The sequence below is a fragment of the Falco biarmicus genome, chromosome 2 (assembly GCF_023638135.1).
Source record: "Falco biarmicus isolate bFalBia1 chromosome 2, bFalBia1.pri, whole genome shotgun sequence".
NCBI classification, from domain to species: Eukaryota; Metazoa; Chordata; class Aves; order Falconiformes; family Falconidae; genus Falco; species Falco biarmicus.
Window position 1 is genome coordinate 9,746,089 of NC_079289.1, and position 25,439 is coordinate 9,771,527.

The following is a 25,439-nucleotide window of genomic DNA, read 5'->3' on the forward strand; positions in this document are numbered from 1 at the left end:
TGCACTTGGATGAAAAATTCACTTGGATAAACATTTTAATACTTGAGGACCTAATTAATCCTTGGATAAGATACCAGGATAAGAACTGGTCATTGTTTACTTTCTGAGCACCTAACCGGGGAGCGAGCATTGAAGAAGTCTTATGCTGGCTCTGTTCCTGGTGGTGAATTTCACCCTCATTGTACAAGTTCTTGTGCTAGGTATTGAAATCCCTGTTTAAATGCTTTAATAAAATTTGGACAAAATGCTTGCAGAAGTCTTCTCTAAAAGTTTGTGATAACCCATTCCCACATGTGAGGAGCTGCACTGTGGGCATTTAACACACTTCTGTGAGGAAGCTGGTACATTTTAACACTGCTAGTATTACAGAATAAATCAGTTATTGATTGCTTATCCAGTGACCTGATCTAGATAGCAAAAGGTACCTTGAAAAGAACAACTCTGTAAAAGAGAAATAACCTGAGTGCACACAAAGTGAAGCTAAACTTTGGATGCAGTTTTAGCAGATCCTCAGAGGCAGTGTATATTGCATAAATAATTGAGGAAGAACCTTCGTGAATCTGAGAGTGAACCAGAGACAGTAAAATGAGGTGTGCTCAGTGCAGAGAGGTCCTTTCATTTATAATTGTAACCTTACTGAAATGAGGAACAACAGGAGCTTTGTGGACTGGCTACCAAGCTTTTAAGGCAATCCAGAATGCAGTATATGGAGTGCTCCCAGAGAGGCACGAAACTCGTGCAGGACACATACATATTAAGTTTCCTAGAGCAGAGGAAAAAGTGGAGGGGCTTAGAGAGTAGATAAATTCACTGAAAAATATGAAGGAAGTCAAACTGGATTGTACAAATTACATTGGGGTAGACAGAGAGAAATAGCAAAAGGAAAAGAATATTTTAGAAACTTCACAGGAAAGAAAAGGAAATAAAGCTGGGGTGGAGGTGTCAGACATCAATGGAAGTAGAGTTTGGGAAGAGCAGGAAGGAAACACAGTTACATTCAGATAGCCAAAAGAGGTACTCTGTGCCCAACAAGACAGAAAGAGAGAAAGTCAAGACTAAGAGAAGGAATTTGGGGACTCTAAATGTTCACAATAAGCTGAATACTAAAAAGTAGCCAACAGAAGGAAACGAGGTAAGTGTCCTTGGTAACTCCATCCTGAAGAACCCCTGGCTAGGATGTATGTGACGCAGATAAAGAAACCCCCCAAACTGCCCATTCCTCAGTCACTAGCATAGGTTTCACTGCCATGAACATCAGAGGAGAGATACTATGAATCTCTCGAGTTTTTCCATCCACTCAAGAGAAAATTACACCATCAGAAATAGTATGCTGTCATAGAATACCTCAAAGCTTTGAATCATAGTAACTGCTCCACTGCCATTCAGTCAGTGTTAAATATCCATGTAATTATGAAAACAGTGACCAAACTCTAATCAACCCTCCTAGTCTGAAAACTGCATCTAACCAGTGCAAGGAAGATGCAAAGTTCTGTGGGTGACCATTCTGGAAAGGCACATCAGAGGTTCTGTGTAAAAAAAAAAAAGGTGTTCAGCTTTCAGAGCAGATAAAAGACATGATTTTGCCTCAGAAGGTCTTACATTAGAAAAATGTCCCCTTCCTGGTTGTTAAAACAAAGGATTGCTTGAAAAGATTTAACCTGAGGAGAGAAAAAACCCTCAAACATTTCTTTGCAGTTGTCATAAAAAATGTTAATGTGAAAATTAATGTGGTATTTCAGCTGGTGTATGGAGGAGGCAGTGTGAGTAGTATTTGCAAGAATAGACTCATTGTCAATTCCAGGACTATGTATTAGTTAGAAAAGACAGAAGACTTTGCTTCTGTGCAGAAAGGCAGCTGCTAAATTCTGTTTAAGAATTTAAAAGATTTTGAGTCATTTTTAGTGTTTTTTTTGGGGTCTTTGGGTGTAGCATTATGAGCTGTGTCATTTTCTTGCACAGAGATGAGTTATCTTAAGAAAAATGCGTAATGATGCATACTAATATTTTTTATAGATGTTCATCATTGACAGGAAATTTGGGAAGTAATTCCTAGTAATTCAGTCACTTTGGCACTTGTCTATTTGCTGAATACTTTGTCGCATCACTCTGTCCTACACAGCAGTGCTCTGCACTCTCCAGAGGAAATCAGTAGAGAAAGAAACTTCCTCCTGGGCTGAAAGAAACCATGTCTGTCTGTACTGCCTTGGCTTTTAGTGAACTTGATGTACATGTGATACATGGCTGGAAACACCAGTGTGACTGCTCGGGAATGAAGGACTGCTGGACCTTTTCCTTGCCTCCTTCACCTCTCAACAAAACTCCTCTTGTCGGCAAAAATTAATGGATACTGTGGGAAACAAAGGGGAAATAAGGGGATCATCATCCTGAATGAGATTAATAGTCATCCAACTGCTAGAAACCAGTTGTAATGTGTAGATCCTTACTTTTTTTTGTTTGTTTGTTTGTTTGTTTTCCAGTGAAATTGTGAGCCCTTGTACAACGACAAAGAGCTGAAGCAGATAGTCTTTAGATGTGGTCTTTATTACACTATGCCTACACTTTAGAACCAGGTGCTGATATCCTGGTGGTCCTGTCTTCATGTTATAGTGAGACCCAGGTGTGCTCATGGCCCCTCCTGACCCTGCTCTGTCTTGATTTCCATGCAGAGTCTTGGATGCCTTGACCAACAGTCCATTCCATATGGGAGTGTATCTGGAGGGTGTTGGCAGGCCATACCAAGAAGTTGTGCCATAGCCCACATTTCTGAGCAGTATGGTCAAATACCTGAAACGTAGTCTATGGATAGATGTGGGTAGTAGTATACAGATTCTGTTAAACTATCTAAGCTACACCGGCTGAGAAAGACTACCCAAAAGACAAGTGCTTACAACTGCGAAAAGTAGTTGTTTCAGATAACCTGTCCTCCGAAAAAAAAAAAAATACCACCCCCCCCCCCAGCAATTAGAAACTGGCTTTTACTCTTAGATATAAGATTTTTTTTCTCTCTCTTCTTTTTTGGTAAGAAGTTGAACTAACTAAAAGTTATCTCAGGATGTCTTTGGTTTTTCTTTAATGCAATGCAAAGCAAATGTAATTTGATGTGTTGGAGATGGAGAGCTGTCATCGATCCATATTTCAAATGCAATCTTCTACTGACATGCAGAAAAGTTATTAATTAATGAGCACCAAGTATGTGCTTGGCACTGTTAACCCCAGAGGAACAGAGTAGCTCTAATCAACACAGGAGTAATGTCCTGATGAAACTACCTGGCAAGGGTGGAAAAAGTAATGTTTCCACAGAAACACTTAAGAGGAGAGTGATTATACAGCCAAATCTCATTGTAGGGCAATGGGTAATTATATATTGGGGACTTAATTTCAGCATTGCAGTGATTAATTCCTAAGATGCTTCTTAATTGATGGGATTGCAGTTTTTGGTCTGTGATACTGAAAATAGTATTAGCTGTCTAAAACTCTGAATCAAGCTCTTTCCCACAACTTAACAATAATCAAAGTAGGTAAAAACTATAATTTCAACCCTAAACCTCTCTTTTTGGCCATTTTGAAATAAACCTGAAGCAAGACTTTTTCAAAGCCCTGGACAGTGAAATTAAGAGAGGAGAGGGAATTCAGAAAGCTTTACAGTGTATTGATGAAATATTGTCTTTCCATCATTGTTAGAGTCTTTGCAATGTGCTTATGCCTGGAACTTGGACAGTTCATCTGCCTTTCCGGACTCAGTTATATTTTTTAATTGTCAGATCTTATGTGCAAGTAGTATTTTTCACCCGCAATATTACTTGGTCTTGTGGTTAAGGAATGATGAAGAACTTGCATTTCATAGCAGCAGAGTTAAGGCTGGCCTTTAGACTAGGTAAGACAATATGTGTGTGAAGAATTCTACATAAATGTTAAAGAATTAAATATGAAAAATATTTGGTGTTGTTATTGTAGGGGTTGCTTTGAAATACAAACATACTGTGCTCTTGAAAATCAAGTCCGTGAGACTGATCATGCCATCTTGACATTTTATCATATTGCACTGAATATTTTTAAAGAGGTTTCAAATTATTGTGTGACATTTTCCCATTTATATAATGGCTAAAATAAATTATATATTATCAAGCATGGCACTTTTTGTTCCTTTTAAAAAAGTCAGCATATAAACATTGTTTGCTCAATAGCTCAATTTCAACAAGCAAAATTACTTTAAAGCCAAACTCACAATTTATTTTTTTTCAAGTGCATCTTTTTTTTACAGCTTATTCTAATTAAGCAATCATATGTAATTGCAGCTGGTGAATTAAAATGATATTTTTGATGGAATGATATACAAAACATTATACTGGCTCAAGGGAAGATCAGACTGATAGCAAAATATTACCAATATGTTTATTTACCTTCTTCCAGAAAGGGTATTTCTGAAATATTGGACAAAACATTGTATAGGATTTTTGTACAATAGGGTCTCATTCACATAGTACTTCTTGTTCTACCCATTCTACTCCCCATGCTGAGCTGTCCCCTCTGCTTTGGGTTTGCAGAACTAGACATGCCATAGGAAGGTGCCATTAATTAATTCACTATTTCCTTCATTGTGTTGAAAAGGGAAGCTAAATCTCATTTCCTCTGAAGTATTTTAAATATTAGAAACTTATCTAGGTTTGGGAAATGGATGGATGGGGGCCTACTTTGCAGTGCCTTACCTTGGCATCTAGTTTAACATGACATTTTTCAATTTTGCTGACTTAGGAGAAAGAAGTTTCTCTTTTCTAATGTTTTTTATTACTCAAGATCTGTTATGCTATGCTGTATATTTAATATATTAACTCTGTTTTGTTTTCTGATGTTTTGCATCTTTAGTGTTTATTAGATTTTTAATCTTTCTTTTTCTCCTACCTCATTACTGGATAGTGAACTGTAAAATTACTTCGTTTTTTTTCTAGCAATGTGTAATTGTGTAATAAGTCATCAACTGGCAGCAAACTGGATAATCACAGCAATATATAATGTTATAATTGAAACTATAGCAAATTAAAGGAGTTTTGTGTTTATATATTTTAACAGACACCTGCTTTGAATTTCAGCTACAGTTATTAAAAAAATCTATAACCAAATGCAGTTCTAAGTCAGCTGAAATTCCAGCTCTTCTCCCAGCTCACACTAACTTGCAGTATTCAAGGACAAATACCATTCTTTATCATTCCTACAGGTATTTCCAACAGTGGCAGACTAGCTTATATCTTGTTTGGACCTTGGAAGGAGGGTGTCCTAATTGTCTGTTTATCAAATTAATTCCAATGCCCGTTTATATCAAAGTTTGCTCTGGAAAGATCCAGAAGTTCCTTTGGTAGATAAACGTGTGCTCGGGTCAGATGGTAGCTGGCAAGAGGATCTGCATCATGCATACTGATGGGCATGATGCCATCTGCATGGCTTGTCGGTGCTCTTCAGCATGAACGATAAGGACAGCATTGATATAGTATATGGTGACATTTATTTGTCACCAAAATTTTGGGAGACAGGCTTGAAGATGGCAAAAAAAGGTAAAAGAGGTAGACATGGCTGTTACAAAATAGAAAAATCTTTCTCAGCTCTTTCTTCCCCTAAAAAATAAACCAAACTCCTGGGTCCCATCTTCACTGCTCCTTCCATTTCTTTTTTTTTTTTTTTTTGTAGTACACTAGCAAGGCTGCATTTGCAATCTAGAGCGTATTTGTGTAACAGTAAGCAGGGAACCGCTTACAGCATAATTTAATTTGCACAGTTCAGCTTTGATATGTGGTTCAAAATGGTGGAGGTGCTGTCTTAATAATATAAATAATTCAAAAAATTAGGCTTGAATACATATGCTCACTTAATGCAGCCAAACAATTTGTATCAGTCAATCAGTACTTTAATTAAATTTAAGTTGAGGGGAAAACTCAGAACACCACCACTAGTTCTGTATAGAAATTAGAAATCATTGTAATCAGGGCATTCAAGAATATAAATTCATTATACAGATGGAATGTTTTAGCAGCAATTTATCAAAATCTTCCAGACCTAATAACTTTCACTGAGTTTCATAAAATATTCTTCAGTCATTTCATAATAGTTGAAGTTTAATTAATCACAGTATCAAGCTTGTCCAAAAAGACACCAAGACTAAATTATTTAGGGAAAACTGAAGGACTCAAACCATTCAGTAATCTCTCAATCTAAATTTTTGTAGCATATTAGATTAAAATAGCTCCAAATGATCCATTTGGGAACTGATTCATTAATAAATGCAGACTAATCAGTCAAAAGGATAATGACTTCCCCTGAAGAGTCAAATGTTTTTTTTCCTGCATACATCAAAATTCCTTTTTCACAAGGCTACAAGGCAAACAAATAATTTTTTTTTGTATCACTGTGACTAGGTTTCGTTTTTTTACGTAAGAGCAATACCCACTGAGCCAAACCTTCACTTTGTGTAAATTGTTACCTGCTTTAATGACATTGTGTCGTGTAAGAAGCTTAACCCTCACTGTTTTGCCATCATCTCACAATACAAAGCCATCTAAGCACTCACATGCAATTTGTCATCAATGGTCCCCTTAAACAGCATCTGTAGAAATTACCTTATTTTTTGGTACATGATGATTTCTCAGTGGCATCTTTTGCCTTACAGTAATCTCTGGTCCTCTTTTGTGCAGCACTTTCACTTTTCACCTTCCACTGGGATTTATTGCACTGAGGTAAGCAATGGCTAAAAGCTGGCCACTGCTACAGTTCAAGGATGGTGCTGGTCATTTCTATAATATAACTTCTCAAATATTAGTTCTCCCTATTCACAGTCTTCGATTATCACCTGATTAGATCCCCATACACACAAGGGTTTATTTAAAAAATAAAAAGTCACCAATACATTATTTTTCTGTCCTACAAAACATCAAGGTATCAAATAATGAATGATACCCTTTTTTTAGTGTTTGGGGTTTTTTTGTTATTGTTTGTTTGTTGGTTTGGGTTTGGTTGTTTTTTTTTTTTGGCCAGTGAAATAAAACCAGAATTGTAAAGGTCTTTTAGTGTAAAGCTAATATAAAAGCCTGATGGATGGGGCACTTGTGGGGTCCAAGAGACCCAAGCTGGAATCTCTCCTCTGCCATTAAAAATAATTGCTCTTTTCACCAGACTAGAAAATAACTTTCTGCCTTTTCCAATCAGTGTTTATTTTATACAAAGCAGAATGGCTCCACCAGGCTCCAGGAGGAGAGCAATCCGAGTCGGCATAACTGACAGGCTGCTGATATAACTCCATATGAGAGGTGATCCACCAGTCCTGAGCTCTGTATCCTGAGGTTACAACCTCTTCTAGATTCGGTTTCACACTGCTATGCATAAACCAGTGCAACTACCTGCATAAACTGCAGAACCAACGATTTTCATGAAGCCTGTGGCTGTTATCCTATGGACTGGGAAAGTTGTTTTTTCCCCTGTCTTGCCAGACAATGGACCTGATAGAGTGTTAATCTTAGTGTACCGTGTGACAAATCAGATCACCAAGGGTATCTCAGCCCTTTGACTGGGAAAATGGTGAGTATGAACCTGTAGCCAATACCCTGACAACATCTGGTAAGTAAAAAGTTTTTCGGTAAGTAAAAATTTTTACAAATTAGTTTGGAAGAGAAGTGCAGTGTACTTTTATCATCATTCAAAATGTGTCAAAGAAATTGTTCAAGCTGCATATAAATGAAGACAAAATTGGCACTTGTACTATAAGAAATGTGTCCCAATAGAACACGCTGTGGCAGAAACTCACGATCAGTATCTTTCTCAATGGGTGTGCACACACATGGAGGAATGTAAGCCAGCTTCAGCTTTCCACAAAACTCCCCCAGATTTTCTTGTACTCCGTATTCTTTCAGATCTGAAAGTTCCATGTCATATAACAGCCCTTTTTGTCTCTCAGGCAACTTATCTTCCTGAGGCACAGGGAATTTGATTCTCTCACATTTACATCTGAAATCCTCATGCTGATAATGCACAGACACATTCTAAAAAGATTTGATCACAGCTTGATGGCCATGGCTTCAGGTCTATCCACTTATTTATGGATGTGGCTTGCAATCAGCCAAGAACTGATATCTGGGCAACAGGAATTGCATGGGTTGCTTCTTGGAGCCCCTTGGCTTGGTAAGTGTAACAGTGGCAGAGGTTAATTTTAATGGGGATTCCCATTTGTCTGGAAACTCAAAGATTTCCCAGGGCTTCCTTAATAATGCAGCATAGCAGTAGTCAGATGTTGAAGAAGGTGTAAGAGTTAAGACTGCTCAAGTTAATTCAAGCCTGAAATTTTTGGTTCACTTCTTTCTTCAGTGTTTTAAATTAATTTCAATTAGATTCAGAATTAGAAGGAATATTTGAAAAATTTCCCAAGGGGGGAAAAAACCCAAGTGGTTTCTTTGGAGAAATTTCAATTCAGGCTTCTGAAAAAACTAACCTCAAGATTTTGATGCTGAGATATGATGTACTGATGTATGATATAATATTTAGACTGCAATATTTTAAAACCATGAATGGCAGTTTCTAGGCTGTTCCAAGCATAGTTTTCTTATTTTGTGGATCAAGATAGCTCCTGTTTGAATTGTAATGAAACAGATATAGTCAGTCATAAGAGGGAAAGAGAACAGATAAGAGGAGAAACCAGGTGTTCCTTGCATAAAACAAAGCCCACAGGGTGATGGTAGACACCTGCTTCCAAAATATTTCATTATAGCACAGTTTGGGACTGTCTGATGTAAACACTAATTGTAGCCACTGGTGGTCCGGGGCTGAATCCAGTCCAGTGGAAAAGTCTACTTTTCTACCTTGCTTATCATGTTTTCCTCATAGGAGACAAGGAATGACAGTTAATGGCACATGAGCCTGGACACCTGAATGCTTTTTCTGATGCCTGTGCAAGGCAGGCACTTGGTCCCTCAAGCTGCTATTGCTGTACCCGTGTAACACTTGAGAGGGAGAAAAAAAGGCTCCTGAATGGCAGCAGATTCTTAGGTGGATGTGGGAGCACCCTTGTCTAACTTGAATAAGATAAAACAAAATAGTAATGATTTATGCTAATTTTTGTGCTTCACTAAAGCAAGGTTCTCCACTCCTGAATGAAAGCTGTCAGTCCTATCACTTCAGCAGACGTATACACAGCAATGCTCAGTTCTGCAATCACACAGTGATAAACAACCTTCTTAAGAGGACAAGATAATACATTAAAAAACAAATTAGTACTTCATTTGTTTTTACAGCCACAGTTTATGTTTAAATCTTTAGGAATTACTGCATCATGAGGTAAGTCCAGGTGGAATAAAGCATCACTGTCACACTGGGCTATTAAGCTTTAATCTCAGTGAGATTTGTGAGTTGCTGTGGATGAGTGTCTACGATAACATGCAGAAATCAATATGCATCTTTTTTCTGTTGTCTAGTATTGTTCACATTTTTATGGAGGAATTATGTGCAGTACCAAAAACATCCAATGCATCTTGAATATGGCTAACATTATCTGACTATGCTGGTGATGATTCTTTCCTGTTCAGTGATCATATCTACCTGCCTGGGTAACATTGAAAGTACTGCTCAGTCCTTTAGAATAGTTATGAATAGTTATCTTCAGTGATCCTAACTCATTTAGAAGATGATGATCTGTCTTGCATAGTTTCAGGAGTGTACTTGTGGCTTGCAGCCTTTTGCAAATGTGGTACAAGACACCTAAATGAGTCCTACATCATCACAGGGAGAACGGCCAACTGGCAGTTAAAAAACACTTTAGCTGCCTAATTCCTTTCTTCTACCTCTCACTGTTACTGCAAAAATAAACAAAGGGGGATGCATATGAACTAAGCCTCAAATCTCCAGGCAGAGAGCCTTACCTTGGGATTGCAATGGTGTTTTCTGACCTCACTCTTCTTTCAGCAATTCCCACCTCACCGCCTGAACAGCTCTGCTGTTTGTGTCCAGGTCACAGCTTGATCTATAGAAGGATGCCAGGTTGCTCTTTTCTACAATTAGTTGGAGGGAGATGCCTGTGTTCAAAGGGTTGGTATATGTAAGCTTGGAAAATGGGGCATGTGTAGTCTGGGCCAATTAAAGACATGTTCCAGAGGAGATAAACACCTACAGTGGTTAAATTACTGTGTGGAATCCAGGGCTAAGATACTAAAAGGCATGAGAAACTTTGGAACATCTGCTCCGTCTGCCTGGTGAAGGTAGCATCATGACTGAGACCTTTTGGTGTGCAGTCCTGGCTAGAAATATCATAGTGGTAGCTCTTGTAGCAGAAATATACAGTCTTTACTTTACCTGGGATACGGTTTTATTTGAAAACGAGGAGAGGATAAATTAGTCTTGTATTTTGGACTCTTCTGGACAGCAAAAGGGCTGAGTAGCATATTCCTGGAACCTTAAGGCAAGATTTGCTCAATTTATTTATGGCCTTCCAAGTTGCTATGAAATTAACTGGTAAGGTACCTGGAAGCAGAAGGTCTGTATGCCTCTCTACACAGGTTGTGTGGCTTTGACTCCAGCTATGTAGTATTCAGCCTTCTTCTTTGTGGAGTCACTTCTGATAATGTCTGGTTTGTTAGCCCCATTAAAATATATCCCTATCTAAATGAGGATAGAATATGTTTTGGCGAATACTGCTGAATCACAATAGCCTACTTGAAAAGGTTTTCATTTCACTAGGTAATGAATAGTTTTACTTTCTCTTTCTACATATTTCAGTACGTGAAGATTCATTCCAACACATATCCACAGCTTGCCTGTGTTCTCTTCATTGAAGAACACCCCATGCAAAAAGTCATTTAGGACTCTAACAGATGCATTGCTTTATTTAGGCAAAAGCAGTCTTGTTATCTGTCATTTTGCAGCTGATGTGAAAGCTCTGAATGGAGAATTGGCATTATCTGTTTGACAATGATTTGATGCAATACTACACTGTGCTATAAATTAGTGTCAAGAAGCAAAATGCTAATGATAGGGGCCCTTCTATACACTGGTGACTTAAATAGCATGTTTCTTTAAATTCAACAGTGACTCACTCTCTTTTAAATAAAACCCCTCTGAGCTATTTAAATAATGCCATGTAGCTCTAGTGCATATTTTCTGTGATTCTGAGTACTTCAGTGTTTACTTGAGTAAGTATGCAAACAAGTTTTTTGAGCATTGTACTGAGTAATACCTTGAAACATATTACTGTGTACAAAAAGATTTTATTAAATAAATGTTTGAATATTAACTAAAATGGTCAGGCTTTGTTTGTTTATGCTCTACAGTAAGCAGAACTGAAGCTGACAGTGGTTTCCTGTTCTTTTTTGGAGATGGTATCAGACATAGGTGAAGTCCTGAGCAGCATTTTACATTTACTCAGCCCATATCAGGACTCCTTTTTGTTTTCTTTCATGCAACTAAATAGGCATTGATTAGAGAGAATTTCCCATGACTGATGGAACCAATTTGCCCTTGGATCCCCAGACCCTTCAGGCACCCACTGACTGAGCACTGCTGAACTCACTGGCACTGGCACAGTTTAGCCAGCTGAGGAATCAGACACATGGATTAGGAGTGTCTTTTGTTGCGGTTTTATGTGTTGACGAACACTGCTGATGACATAGAAATTTTTCCTCCAAATTTCAAATGAAATGTTATAGTTCTTTATATCTAGGGAAATAAGCCAATATATCAGCTTTGAGCTGCCTTTCTCATTCCTACACACACATACTAGGCACTCTCAATGTGTTTCAGGATTGAAGACATTTCCAAGACAGTGCTATTGAAAAAGAAGTCATTGTTGATGATGATCTATTTATTACATTCTGCTAATAACTCTCTACTGCAGGTGTTATCTACACATTGAGGTATATAAAGAAATGGAAACGGAGTCCTCAAAAAGAAGAGAATACACCTTGTCTTTTAGGGTATTTAGTAGCAGGGTACACTCCTTACTTTTCAGAACAAAACAAAGATTTAGAGCAATATCTTTCAAAACCGGGCCTTAATGAATGCCAAACCCAAGATCTTCCCGTCATCTACAACTTCATCTTGTTGAGTAAAAAGGCTGTGAGATGGCAAATAAGCTCTGCAGCAAAAGTGAGGGAAAATAATAATCATCTCAAAGAGGAGGAATGCCCTCCTATTAAGGACACGTTATGAAGAATGCTTCTTTTAGCAGGCCCAGAAGTTGTTGTAGGGCTTCTAACCTGAACACCTCAGGTCATTCAGGCATACAGACAGAGGCTGTAGAAAAGGTCATTGCAGGTAACCATCACTTAAGCTGATAAAGGATTTATTATTTTAAAATAGCATCCTACTCTGCACCTGGAAAGAAACTGGAAGATACCACCTTAACTGAACATAGGTATAAAATTCTTATAAGACTGGTCATTTCTGTACCAATTCAAAGTCACTGAAAAAGAAGCATTAGTGATAAACTGACAGAAACAAATCATCACTTCGGCATAATCTGTCCTGCAGGTATTACTAGCAATACCCTCCCTCAAGTCTAAACTGTGGTTCACGCGAAGATGCAAGTATAAATTGTCCTCGTTCCATGCCAATTACAGTGTGAACAATGGCATGTCAGGAAATATTTGTATTATCAATCCTAAGATCCATGTGTGTTTCAGTGAGGAGGAAAATCTGGCTACTAGTCACTTCCAGGCTAGACACACATAGCTGAGGAATGACAAACCCATTTCTCTGCACTTTCATACAGGCAGCATTCTTTGTTTATGCCAGAAGTTAAATAACCCAAATCATCCCCATAGCACTCGTATCAAAGGTGAAAGGGATCAAAAGATGAAAATGCACTGCTGGGCTGGGTGCAATTCTATACACTCTGTCTATGAAGTAGAACACTATTGTACTCCACAGCTCTCCTTTCTCTTTCACTTACTGTAATTTTTTTACAATGAACATACAAGTTGTCTTCATGATCACTGGATTAAAATAATTCTTTGGGAAGAAACCAAAATATCTCACAGGGGAGCATTTGTTTAGTGACAGGGAGGGTAGCAAAAGCAGGGCCTGTGAGCATCTGAATTTGGTGGAGTTAGGGGAATGAACACAGCAAAAGGTATCAAGAAAAGTGAAGAAGAGAAGATAGATGAGGATAAAAACAAAGAAACAGGAAGAGATAGTGCAAGAAAGGAAAGTCAAGGGAATAGGAGATAAAAGGTGTAACAGAAGAGTCATATGAAACAGATCTTCAGATGCCTGAGAGTGGCTGCTCATGATATCACTTGTGTTTATTACTCCGCCTAGTTTATGTAGCACTAGTAGCAACCCTGTTGTCTTACTGTTGTGACTAGAGGCAAAATACAGACACTATGCAATTCATTTAAGGGGAAGAGACTGTAAATGGGTGCATTCAGGACAAAGCAATGAGTTATAATTCTCATTCTTTTGTGGGTTTTTTTTCCCTCCTAAGATCTAGTTTCCCTCCTTATAATAAGTCTACAGTTGACACAGCCAGTACTTCCAGCCTTGTAATTGTTTGCCCATTGCTCTGTCCCCTGTTTCTGCACAAGCGTTTTAACTAAATCAAACCCCAAACTGTTACAAAGGTGGGAGAGAGGATTAATTCCTCTCCCAGTGCAGAGGCAAAGGAAACAAACCTATTTCCCTTTGTCCTTCCGCTATTCGTAACTCTTAGAAGACCATAATTTCTTCCCCACACTCCCACATTAGGAAACTTTACCTAAGGGTTTCACCAGACGATCCCCTTCTTTTCCATAGGTTCACCAGGCTGCTCGAGCGGCTTGCGGCTGAAGATGACTTTCCATCCCCTACGTGCATGCGGACTACGGTTGATGTGGTAAATGCACTGCGTACGTTTCTTTCAGGCTTAGCAAGGATGATATAGACCTTGGGCACAAACATGCAGCCGAGTGCCACCGTGGCACTCAGACTTACTGAGAAACACATGGTGATTATCTTGTAGTTGCTTCCAAAATATATTGGCACAAAAGCCAGCCAAATGATGCAGGTGGTATACATTGTAAAGGCGATATACTTTGCTTCATTGAAATTAGCTGGGACATTTCTTGTCTTAAATGCATAAAAGGTGCAACTCAAAATTAATAATCCATTATATCCAAGGGGAGTTACAACACCCAAGTTGGTGGTGTTACAAATCAGGTAGACCTCTCGGATGCTTGGATAATCATGCATTATATCTGGTGGCTCCATTATAAAGAGAGCAACAATTATGCCTAATTGTATACATATCAGGATAAATGCAATAACCAGTTGGGCGCAGGCACTCATGAACCTAGGTTTCTTTGTACAAATCTTCTTCTTGCTTCCAGCCAGGATTCTTGCAATGCGATTGGTTTTAGTTACTAGAGCAGAATAACTCATAGCTGGGGAGAGGCCGATGCCAATTCGTTGAAGATAACAGTAAATCTGTTGAGGTTTTGCGATGAGACAGAAAGTACACAAGTAACCCAAGCAGATGCCAGCTAGAATGATGTAGCAAAGTTCTCGGCTGGATGATTTGACCACTGGAGTATCACGGTACATTATGAATATAGCTGTAACAAACAAGGTGGCCAGCAGGCCCAGACATGCAAAAACAACTGCTGCAATTGGTTCAGGATCACCCCATCTGAGATACTGGACTGGGATGAGGTCACAACCTACAGGAAAAAAAAAAAAAACACAACCAAAAAACAACAGAAAAAGAGAAGGTAAACAAGTATGTAGGAGTGAGATCTTCAATGATATAGTTACAGGTTTTCCTGGTATTTCTCTTCTTTTTATCTCTCAGGAAGGTGCCATTATAATAAGTGTAGGCTAAGATTGTTAATATAATGTCACAATAAATACATTTCAGTGACTACTTATTTCAGTAATATACTTTATCTGGAATATAACATGATGACTAGAAAAATGGCCAAGCTGATTAAGACAAGTCATCTCTCACAGTGAAATTTTCCTGTTAATTTTTTTTAAGCATAGTAATTTATGAACAAATTTTAAAATCAATTTGCATTACCTTAGTGCAAAATGCTTCAGGCTTGTCTGCATATTATATGCACTTAAAGGACCAGACATCAATCCTACTAATTATATTGTACATTATGAAGGATATTGCAACTTGTTTAATGATTATGGGAAAGAATCTTACAGATTCTAGCTGTCAAGAAAAGGAGAGTGCTTCTGCCTCAGAAATGCTACCTTTTTTCTAACAAAAATTTTCTGGGATCAGAGTTGCAGATAATAGGTAATTTGGGATGGCACATCCTGCTCACTTCTCTGTCATTCATGCTTTTGAGACTTCTGAGGAATTAAAACATCATCTAACTCATGAAATCAAACTGAATTAAATAAATTAGTGTCAAAGCTGAATTAGCAGTGCAACTCATATAAGGACACTTGTTTTTCAGTCTCTGTATAAGTTTTAATAAGCTATTCTATATACACAGGTCACAGGAAGTCAACCTTTACATTCCCCACTGTGCAGATTAATGGCCAGAAGGAAAAGCTGGCAGAAAACTTGTTGCTCACATCCCTCCTCTATCCCTCCTTTCCTTTTGCACTGTAAAGCCTGGATAGGTGTGGTGGGTTGAGCCTGGTTGAACACCAGGTGCCCACCAAGACACTCTATCAATCCCCTCCTCAGCAGCACAGGGCAGAGAGAAAAAAAGATGGAAAAACTCTTGAATCAAAATGAAGGCAATTAACAAAGCAAAAGCAAAGGCCATGTGCAGAAGCAAAGGAGAACAAAAGATTTATTCTCTAATTCCCATCAGCCACTTCCTGGGAAGCAGGGCTTCAGTATGCTTAGTGGTTGCTCCAGGAGGCAAATATCATTAATAAAAGAATGTCCTTCCCTCCTTCTCCTTTCTCTTAGCTTTTATTGCTGAGCAGATGTCATATGATATGGAATATCCCTTTGGTCAGTGTGGGTCAGCTGTCCTAGCTATGTCCCCTCCCATGATCTTGCCCACACCCAGCCTGCTTGTAACAGGGGAAGGTTGGAGAGACAGCCTTGATGCTGTGCAAATGCTGCTCAGCAGTAGCCAGAACACTGGTGTGTTATCACCACCTTTCTAGCTTCCAACACAAAGCACAGCACTACGAGGGCTGATGTGGGGAAAATTAACTCCATCTCAGCGAGACCCAATAGAATCTCCACCCCTTATTCCATACCATTTTCATCATGTTCAGGTCCCACATAATTTACTATCTCTCTCTCTCTCTCTCTCTCTCTCTCTCTGTATCTATCTTCTAACCATCTCATTCTCATTACCGAAATCGCTTCTTACCAACACTTAAACTACATAACTTAAACCATCTTCATAGGCAACATACAGATTTATACATTCTCATTAACAACTATCCCCTGTCCTTTAACACACAGATATTACTATCCTTGGGCTTCCTTCACTCCTCTAAATGTTCACAGAATAGGCTATGACATGTACCATCTCTTAAAATGGGTGCTCAGGACAGGAGAAGCAGTATGTTCAGTTGTGGGGTACCAACATATATCCATTATATCTCTCGACATTTCCAGAGGCTTTTGGGCAATAGCGGGTGCTACACCCACTCAATGCCATGGTCCTTTGCCCAGGAGTTAATGAGGCTATTTCAGAAAGGGGTCCAATTGCATGATTCAATTCTTTCTAGGGTACCATGTCACCACAAAATTTGCCTTTCAAGGCCTAAGGGGGTGTTTTGGGCAGTGCCATGGTTTACAGGGTATGTTTCTAGTCAACCTGTAGTTGTTTACACCATGGTAAGATTGTGGCGCTTGCCTTGGCGTGTTTGTGGCAGTGGTCCAATACAGTCAATTTGCCATACCTCACCACACTGAAAACCCAGCCACCGCCCTCTGTTCCAGGGAGACTTTACTTGTGTGGCTTGCTTGATTGCAGCATGTTTCACGTTCGTGAGTGACCTGTGTGATGGCCTCCATGATCAGGTCCACCCCTTGATCATGAGGCCATCTGTATTTTGCATCTCTTCCTAGATGTTTGAACGTTTTGTGTGCCCATTGAGCTACAGATCTCTCACCCTTATGCTCCCAGTACAGATCCACTTGATCAATTTCATTTTTGACAGTCTTGTCTACCCGTTCATTGTTTCTATGTTCTTCAGTGGCGTTGTTTTTGGGCATGTGAGTGTCTACATGATGTACCTTTAGAGCTATGTTTTCTACCTGGGCAGTCATGTCCTCCCACAATGCAGCAGCCCAGATGGGTTTACCCCTGCAATGGCAGTTGGTCCTCTTCCACTCCTGTAGCCACCCCCAGAGGGCATTAGCCACCATCCAGGAGTCGGTACAGAGATAGAGCACAGGCCACTTTTCTCATTCAGCAGTCTCTAGGGCTACTTGGATGGCTTTCACTTCTGCAAACTGACTTGACTCTCAGTGGCTTCAATGACTTACTGTGTGGGACTCCACAAAGCACCTTTCCACTTCTAATGGTTTCCTACCACATGACAGGATCCATCAGTAAACAAAGCATAACACCTTCTGAGAACTCATTATATGATGGTGCCTCTTAAGCATAAGCTATGTTCTCAGGCAATGCTCCAAAATCTCTGCCTTCTGGCCAGTCCATCTGTTCCAGGATTTCTGGGTGCTTGGGTTTCCCCTTTTGAGCTTGTTGCATGATCAACACTACCTACTTACTCCATGTAGCCGTGGTTACATGTGTAGATGGGATGTTTCCTTTGCAACATGGGCAATTGTGGAGCCAAGAGGAGATATACTTCTGTACCAACAACTTCTGAAGAGGCTTGAACCTCTCATATGTTGCTAGTACTCTTTTTCAGTCGAGGTGTAGTGGGCTTCTGATCCTTGATATCTCTGGCTCCAAAACCCTAATGACTGACCTCAGATGTCTCCTGATGTTTTCTGCCACAGGCTCCAGGCAAGACCATGCTCTCCAGCTGCAGTGTTAAGTAGTTTGCACAGCCGGTACTGTCTGAACAGGCCCAAGAGCTACTGCATGAGCTATTTCCTGTTTGATATACTCAAAGGCTTGTTCTTGCTCAAGACCCAGGTCAAAATAGTTCCTCTTTTGGGTTACTCAATAGAAAGGCCTCACAAACTGACTATAACCTGAAATACGCATTCTCCAAAACCCCACATGGCCTAGGAAAGCTTGTGTTTCCTTCTAATTAGCTACTGGAGACATATTGCTGTTTTGTTAACCACATCCATAGCATCTATCCTTCCATTTTATTCCCAGGAACTGAATTTCCAATGCAGGTCCCTTGACCTTCTTTTCATGGAAAAACCAGCTTTCAGAAGAATCTGAATTACTCTTTTTCCCTTTTCAAACACTTCCTCTGTCTTACTGTGTCACACAGTGATGTCATCAATGTATTGTAGATGCTGAAGGACATTACCCTTTTCCAGTGCAGTTTGGATTAGTCCATGACAAATGGTAGGGCTGTGCTTCCACCCCTGGGGCAGTGGATTCCAGGTGTATTGGACAGCCCTCCATGTGAAAACAAATTATAGCCAGTACTGTGTAGCCAAAGGAATTGAAAAAAACACATTGGCAATGTCAATTTTAGCAAACCACTTGGCTGTCTTTGACTCTTTTGACTTCATACCAGAGGTCTCACATGTCTGATGCAGTAACACTCCATGCTGGCATCACTTCATTCAGGCCATGATAGTCTACTGTTAACCTCCACCCTCTGTCAGACTTTTGCACTGGCCATATGGGACTATTAAGAGATGAGTGAGTCTTGCTGATCACTGCTTGGGTCTCCAGTTGATGAATCAGCTCATGGACGGGAGCCAGGGAGTCTCAGTTTGTGTGATATTACTGCCGGTGCACTGTTCTGGTAGCAATTGGCACCTGCTGTTTTTCAATTCTCAGCAATCCCACAGTGAAGGGATCTTCCAAGAGGTCAGGCAGGGTAGATAGCTGTTTGGTCTTCTCTGTGTTTACAGTGGCTACACCAAAAACCCATCGGTACCCCTTTGGGCCTTGACATACCCTCTCCTGAGGCAGTCTATGCCAAGGATACAAGGGCTTTCTGGGCTGGTCACAATGGGGAGCTTTTCCAACTTGTTCCCTGTTAAGCTCACCTCAGCCTCCCATACAGAAAATTCTTGGCATCCCCTGTCACTCCAGAGATCCAGATGGGTTCTGTGCCCCTATACCCTGATGTCATCACCATGCACTGTGCACCAGTGTCTATAAAAGCCTTATACTTCAGCGGGTCTGGTGTGCCAGGTCATCAAATCCACATGGTCCAAAGGCAGGGACCCTCTATTCCTGTTCTTGGTCAGATTATTCACTGTTTGATCCTTGCAGTGCCAGACCAGAATTCCCGTCATCCAGGTCAAGGGAGATGATTTCCGTTCTTCTGTGTCTGGGAGATCAGTGGTTGCCTTCTTGTGTCTCTAAAGCAGCTAAGCTGATGGTCTTCTTGGGTAGTCCCTTCTTAATAGCTGAATTCCACCTCAGCATACACTGGTTTCCATCTTAAAGGTGGATTCACCATCCCACTTCCTCACGTCCTCCCCCTGGTCGCGCAGGAAGAACTACAGTGCTCCACATGGCATAGGCCTAGGGCTCCCTTTCCCTCTGACCGGGCCAAGAGAGGTCTGATTTCTTGGGATGCTCCTGATAGCCAAGGCACTGGCCTATAGGGATGAGGAGATACAGAGATTTTCTTCAAAGTTTTGCAGCCAAGAAGACGCTCTCTCCACAGTTCATTTATCCACATCCAGGCAATACATTGCTTCCAAGCTGTTAGAATATGGCACTGGGGCACTTTGAATAAACTTCATTGACATGGCCTGTGTGCACAGGCCATCCTCACGATCTTTGGAGACCTCATCACTGCCTAGATCACTGTAGATGACTTCCAGCACTGCTAATTCCCTCAGGTACTGGATGCCTTCATCTGCAGTAGTCTATTTTCCTTGGTAGTTCTCAAGATCTTCCTTGAACAGACATCTGGCCCTCACACTTGAGAGGAGCTGTCTCCAGAGACTACAAATTGCTGCCTCTTTCCCAGTTCTTTTCTCAGATGCCTGGTTTCTAGCAAAGGATTCCACCTGTTGAGCTTCCTTGCCTTCCAGTTGCTGACTGTCAATGCCATTATCCCAGCACTGGAGCAGCTGGGCAGCAATCCTCTCACCGAGCTGGCGAGCTGGCGGCTGTCATCTTTCTACATATCTCAAAGTTCTGATGAGGTCAGGGACCTGGGAGTTTCCACTTCTTGTCTGAATTCTCTCACTCCTTCCTTCAATTTCTTTGTGGAAGGATTGGTTTCTTTATCAAAACTTTCCTCTTCTTCCTCCTTCCTTACTAATTGATAGTATGGACCCATTGTTTTCCTTGTCCATGCTTTCTTTTTCACTCCTGGGGCAATTGCTGTAGCTGTTATTTGGGTCCCTGCCTTAACCACTCTGAGAGTGCTGGGCTGTGGCTCGACAGGCCCAGGCCAGGCCCCAGTGCAGTGCCAGAAGGTGTAGGTTTTCACTGGGGGAGGCAAAGCACCCTTCTGTCAGATGGCACGTCAGTTTGCCAGGGTCACTTGCCTGTTCAGGTATAACGTCCCAGGTTATGGGAGGTGACATCCACCGTGGAGACCTGCTCAAATCCTTCCACACACACTGCCAACCTGGGACCGGCTGCCTTAGGGCACATTTCAGTATCGCCTCACCCAAAAGTTGTCTTCCCTTACACCAGGGCGATACTACTTTCCATAAACCCCATAATATGCTAATAGTGTTAACTAGTAGTATTAAACAGCTCATGTAAAAGTGACCAAGGACCTCGGGAACCTACATAATAAAACCATCCACATCAGTCCTGGTTAGGAGGAGGAAGATGTATTCCCTCATCGTCTTCAAATGATAGTTCCCCCACACAGCAAGGCCACCAATGCCAGGACAAAGCACATGGGCTTTATTTCTATTAACATGTTCCCCAGCTTAGCAAAATAAAGAGGGAAGCAGTGCAGCCAAGATACTCCATGACCTATACAGGAGCTTGCCACTTAATTACTACTATAGATATAGCACACAATACAAAACTGCTGTTGTCTCAAACCTCACACTGGATGCCAAAAAGGACTGCATTGGATGCCCACCAAGCTGCTCCATCATTGCACTCCTCAACAGGACAGGGCAGGGAGAAAAGAAGATGGGAAAACTTGTGGGTCAATATAAAGGCAGTTAACACAGCAAAAGCAAAGGCCATGTGCAGAAGCAAAGGAGAACAAAATCTGGTAATTTCTACACAGAAGATCTACTTTTTGCCTTTTTCTTTATTTTAACTGGGGCTTAATTTTTTCCAAATCTGCCACTTGACATTCTCAGTGGTAAAAATCATATCATGAAATGGTATGGGTATATATTAAGCTTAGCTCCTCTCTTCCCCCAGTGTTTCTGTATTCTATATCTCTACATAATATATCATCATATATCTCTACATAAAATATCATCAAAAATATAATACCTACACTAAGGTGGTATACTCAATAGATGGTGTGGCAAAAGTACAAAGCAGGTAGGTCTGTGTTCTCAAAGAAAGTAGAAAAATCAGAAGGATTAGGGTCAACAAGTCTTTGACATAAGTGCAAACAAAGGATACAAATTTGCAGTCACTGCAGTGTAACAGAATTGTGCTCTTGGTTACTAAATGCAGAATAATTTGCCATCCATATTTTAACTGCTTCAGTGTGCAAAGTTTTCTGTTGCAATAATAAAATTATTGCCATGTCTTAATGTAACAAAGACATCTAGATTTTTATGGAACACTCTCATAGCATTAGTTGATGCCTATTTAACTCTTCTTGGATTCAAAGAGCTTACTTATTCATTGTGAGGGAGACACTATTTCATTCTGACTTCATGAAGATTAATGTAGCACAGGAATCACATTATTAAAATCAACATTTTAAACCAGTGGGAGTGGTGGAAGAAGGGTGAAAACCAGAAAGCATACTCTGGTATACACAGATGTGGGCTCTTCCCCAAGAAGTTTTATGAGTATACGACCTCTAAATCTATTTGTGATCTTGCCAAAATGTAATTAATGTTTTGGGGAAACAAACCGTTTCCATCTTCTAATACTACTGTATATTGTTGGACAGGAAATCTGAAGAGAAAGGGTATTTATCTGACAGCTGGCCTTTAAATGCAGACATTGATATAGGGGCTGAATATTGCTCAGTTTCTAATGTTGCAGTAGAAGTGAATCATAACCAAGCATTTCTCATTAGTTTCAGACTATTTCATGCTTTCCTTGCTTTATTACTCCTTTTACATTCTCTTAATAAAATACCTGAGAAAACAGTTGAAAACTTGTACCATTTCCCCCCCCCCCCCCCATCACTGAGTATACTTTACAAGGAGAATGCAAAACTGTGTAACAATTTATGCCTTAATTAAGATTTAAGGACTGGGTAGTCTTCATAAAGAAATGATTGGTGAGGTTCCCATATAATAGCTTTGCAGTTAATGGGTTCTGACAATGGCACTTTGCAGAAAGGGACAACTAGATCAAGTAAAAGAAATATGAAAAACAGCACTGGGAGTGTTCAGGTTAGGTTGATGGCCAGGATTATGCCAAGGCAAAAGCTGAAAAATGGTAATACAAGAAGAACTCATTCCTATTCCCCAAATATGTGTATGCTCCATGGTCATTTGGACAAGATCCTGCCCCACAGCCCACCTCTTACATTTCAGCACCTCCAAGCACCTGGAAAATCTTCTCTCCTAGCTGGCTCAGAAACTCCAGGGGAACAGAGCCAGTAGCCTTGTCTTGTGGCCCGTGCAGTGTGCTGAGGCAATCCTTGGCTTGTGGAAAAGGCTGTTAGGAGCCAGTCCAATTTGGAGCAGGTGTAGAGTTGTTTTACCCTGTGCTCAAGGGAGCATTGCTGCTGCGACTGGAGCCCCAGTAAAATTGACATAAAAATGCCTCTGTGTTCCTCCAGCCAGAAACGTAGCCAGCAGGAGCAAGGTACTAGATACCCATGTGAATAACAAGACAAGCAGATAGAAGAAATCGGTGCCCCATTTGACACACCAGGGAAAGGTTTTCTAAAAGGAACATCATAAATCACCAACAAATTGCAGATAAGGGTGTATAAGTATCTTCTGGGAAAAAAAAAATAAAATCTGATATTTTGGAAGAAGATCTGGCTGATTCAGGGATGGGCTAAATTGTGCCATACACAAGGAGAGGAGAAGCTCTTGAAGGCTTGACCACTGCCATAGGTGTATTAGTACCCTGAAGTCTCTCTGTAGAGGTAAATTTTTCACTTATTTCTGATCTTTCATATTGCATTAAAATTAGTTAATCTGGGAGAAGAGTTCACAGATATGAAGCGCTGTATTACAGTCTGTGTTTTCTGGGGTTTTGATCTTGACGCTGTTTTAATTTGGTATTATAGCCCTGACGCCTAAGAGACCTTACCATGCCTTCAGCATCCATAAAGCTGTATTAGCTTAGCACTGAAAATCCCTTTCATGGCAGGCAATATAAAACATAGAATTAAACTAGTTCCAAAGGTAAACATGACATACTAAGGCCTGTGAATAAAATGCACTCTGAAAAGTGAAGGGAATTTAGTGAGGTCTCTTAAGTCAACACCATGAGATCACTGAATATCATGGAGACTAATACTGGAAGAAAACTATTGCTGGTTTGGTAAGTTTGGCATCCTGGGCAGTGAGTTCAACCTGTTGACAAAAGACTTGGTTTTCTTGGAAACTTTTCACAGACCCTTCCAAAGATAGCAGAAGTCCAAACAACAAGGCTGAAACCTAATTAACAACCTAGCTACATCTTAATTGTGAATGAGTCTCCACATAGGATTTGGCACACATTATTCAAAGTGTATTGATGTTACGCTGTTAGATATTTTATATTAATGTTTCTGAATATTTCCCCATTTATAATCCCAAAAGATAGGAGAAGGGATATCTTTATTAGTTATTTAGGGTTTCACATATGGAGATCTGAGATACAAAAATGTAGGAGTCAGAATAAAAATCTACATGAAGCTGACAGAGTAGCTTTTATATTAAGTTTTAAATTTATAAAATCCCAACTTATTACCCAAACAGACAAGGCAAAAGTAAAGATTACGCTCTCCAAAGTTCTGGGTGAGAAACCAGTCCTGACCTCCACATGGAATGTGGACCAACTGCAGTGAGAGAGGACATCTTTAACATTTCAGCATTAAGTTCTGGTACTATGGTAAACTATTATGGTCACACATTATTTGTCCTGTTCTGGTGGGACATTTTGTAGTTGCTATAGTGGCAGGGCATGTAGAGATGACCATGTGCTGGCTTCTTAGCTGCTGTAGTTCCCAGGCTGGCACATTTACTGAAGCCATCAGTGGATTTTCACAGTCAATGGATGCAGCTGGGGACTATGCATGTGTTTATTTTGCTACCTCTGCAGGGCAGGAGTTGGGATCAGTCACATTCTAAACCGTGAAAGCTGGGGCATCTGTAGCTCAGGAGCCTAAGCCCCTAGTAGCTCAAATGGACTGATCTAGCTCTGCATTGCAGTAAAAGGCAAGGCCATGAACCTTAGAATAATACATTAAAATTACTCTGTGACCACATGGGGAATGATTCCTTAATTACACAAATGTGCAGAAGGACTGGAACAACTGATGAATTGCAGCAATGAGGTCCATCCTTATGTTAGCTCTAATGTTTTGATTTAAGTTTCACTAAAAAATGCTGGCTGTGTGTTGTAAATGTTTTGTTCAGAATATGTCACATTCAGCAAACTTTCCATAATGTAAGGCACAATTAAAAGTAGATCCTTCTGGTGTTGTTGGCAAGTCCCTCTTCACCCAGTTCAGGAGCCTCCAAAAGCTGTTGAATGCTGAGCTCAGCACTCTTGAATTAGCAACCTTGAGCCTGAGGTGCTGTGTGGCTCATGCTGGAGACTTGTGTTGTAAGGTGTACTGGAAGCTGAAGTCCACACCTTACCTGGAACAAGCAATTGAGAGAAGTCCACAAATCCAGCAACAAGGGAAGGGACAAAACGACAGCCAGTGATCCTGGTTGTCATATTGCCACCTGAACCCTTAACTCATCCTTATCTGCTTTCTCCAAGAAGCTGGTCTAAGATGTACTTATGGAAATGGTTACATTTCATTTGGAATAATGTAAAGGCTCTTCCTGAAATCTGTGGAGGCTTTTGCTGCTTGCTCCCGAGCCCTGGATGTGGGGATAAAGAAAAGGCTTTGTTCGCTGCCTGGGTGCCAGGCTGCAGTGATTATGCCTTAAAATGTAGTGAGGAAGCAACTGGCACTGAATCTGGCTCTGGGAGCTCACCTGCAAATCAGTTCTGTGCACACCTGCCTGCAGTGAGGGGCTGCCCAAAGCCTCCCACAGCTTAAATCCTGGTCTGGGGAGAAGAGACCTCCTCAGGTGAGCATGGAGGGAGCAAACAGCTCAGAGG

At 40.4% G+C, this 25,439-nt stretch overlaps 1 protein-coding gene across 1 annotated transcript in view; it reads right to left on the reverse strand.

Moving 5' to 3' along the window:
* Window positions 1-25,439, reverse strand: part of LOC130145190 (metabotropic glutamate receptor 5) — a 156,139-nt gene that overhangs the window by 17,963 nt on the left and 112,737 nt on the right. The window contains exon 6 of the mRNA XM_056329765.1: window positions 13,718-14,657. Within this exon, the coding sequence (XP_056185740.1) occupies window positions 13,718-14,657 (940 nt within the window). The remainder of the gene's footprint in view (window positions 1-13,717; window positions 14,658-25,439) is intronic.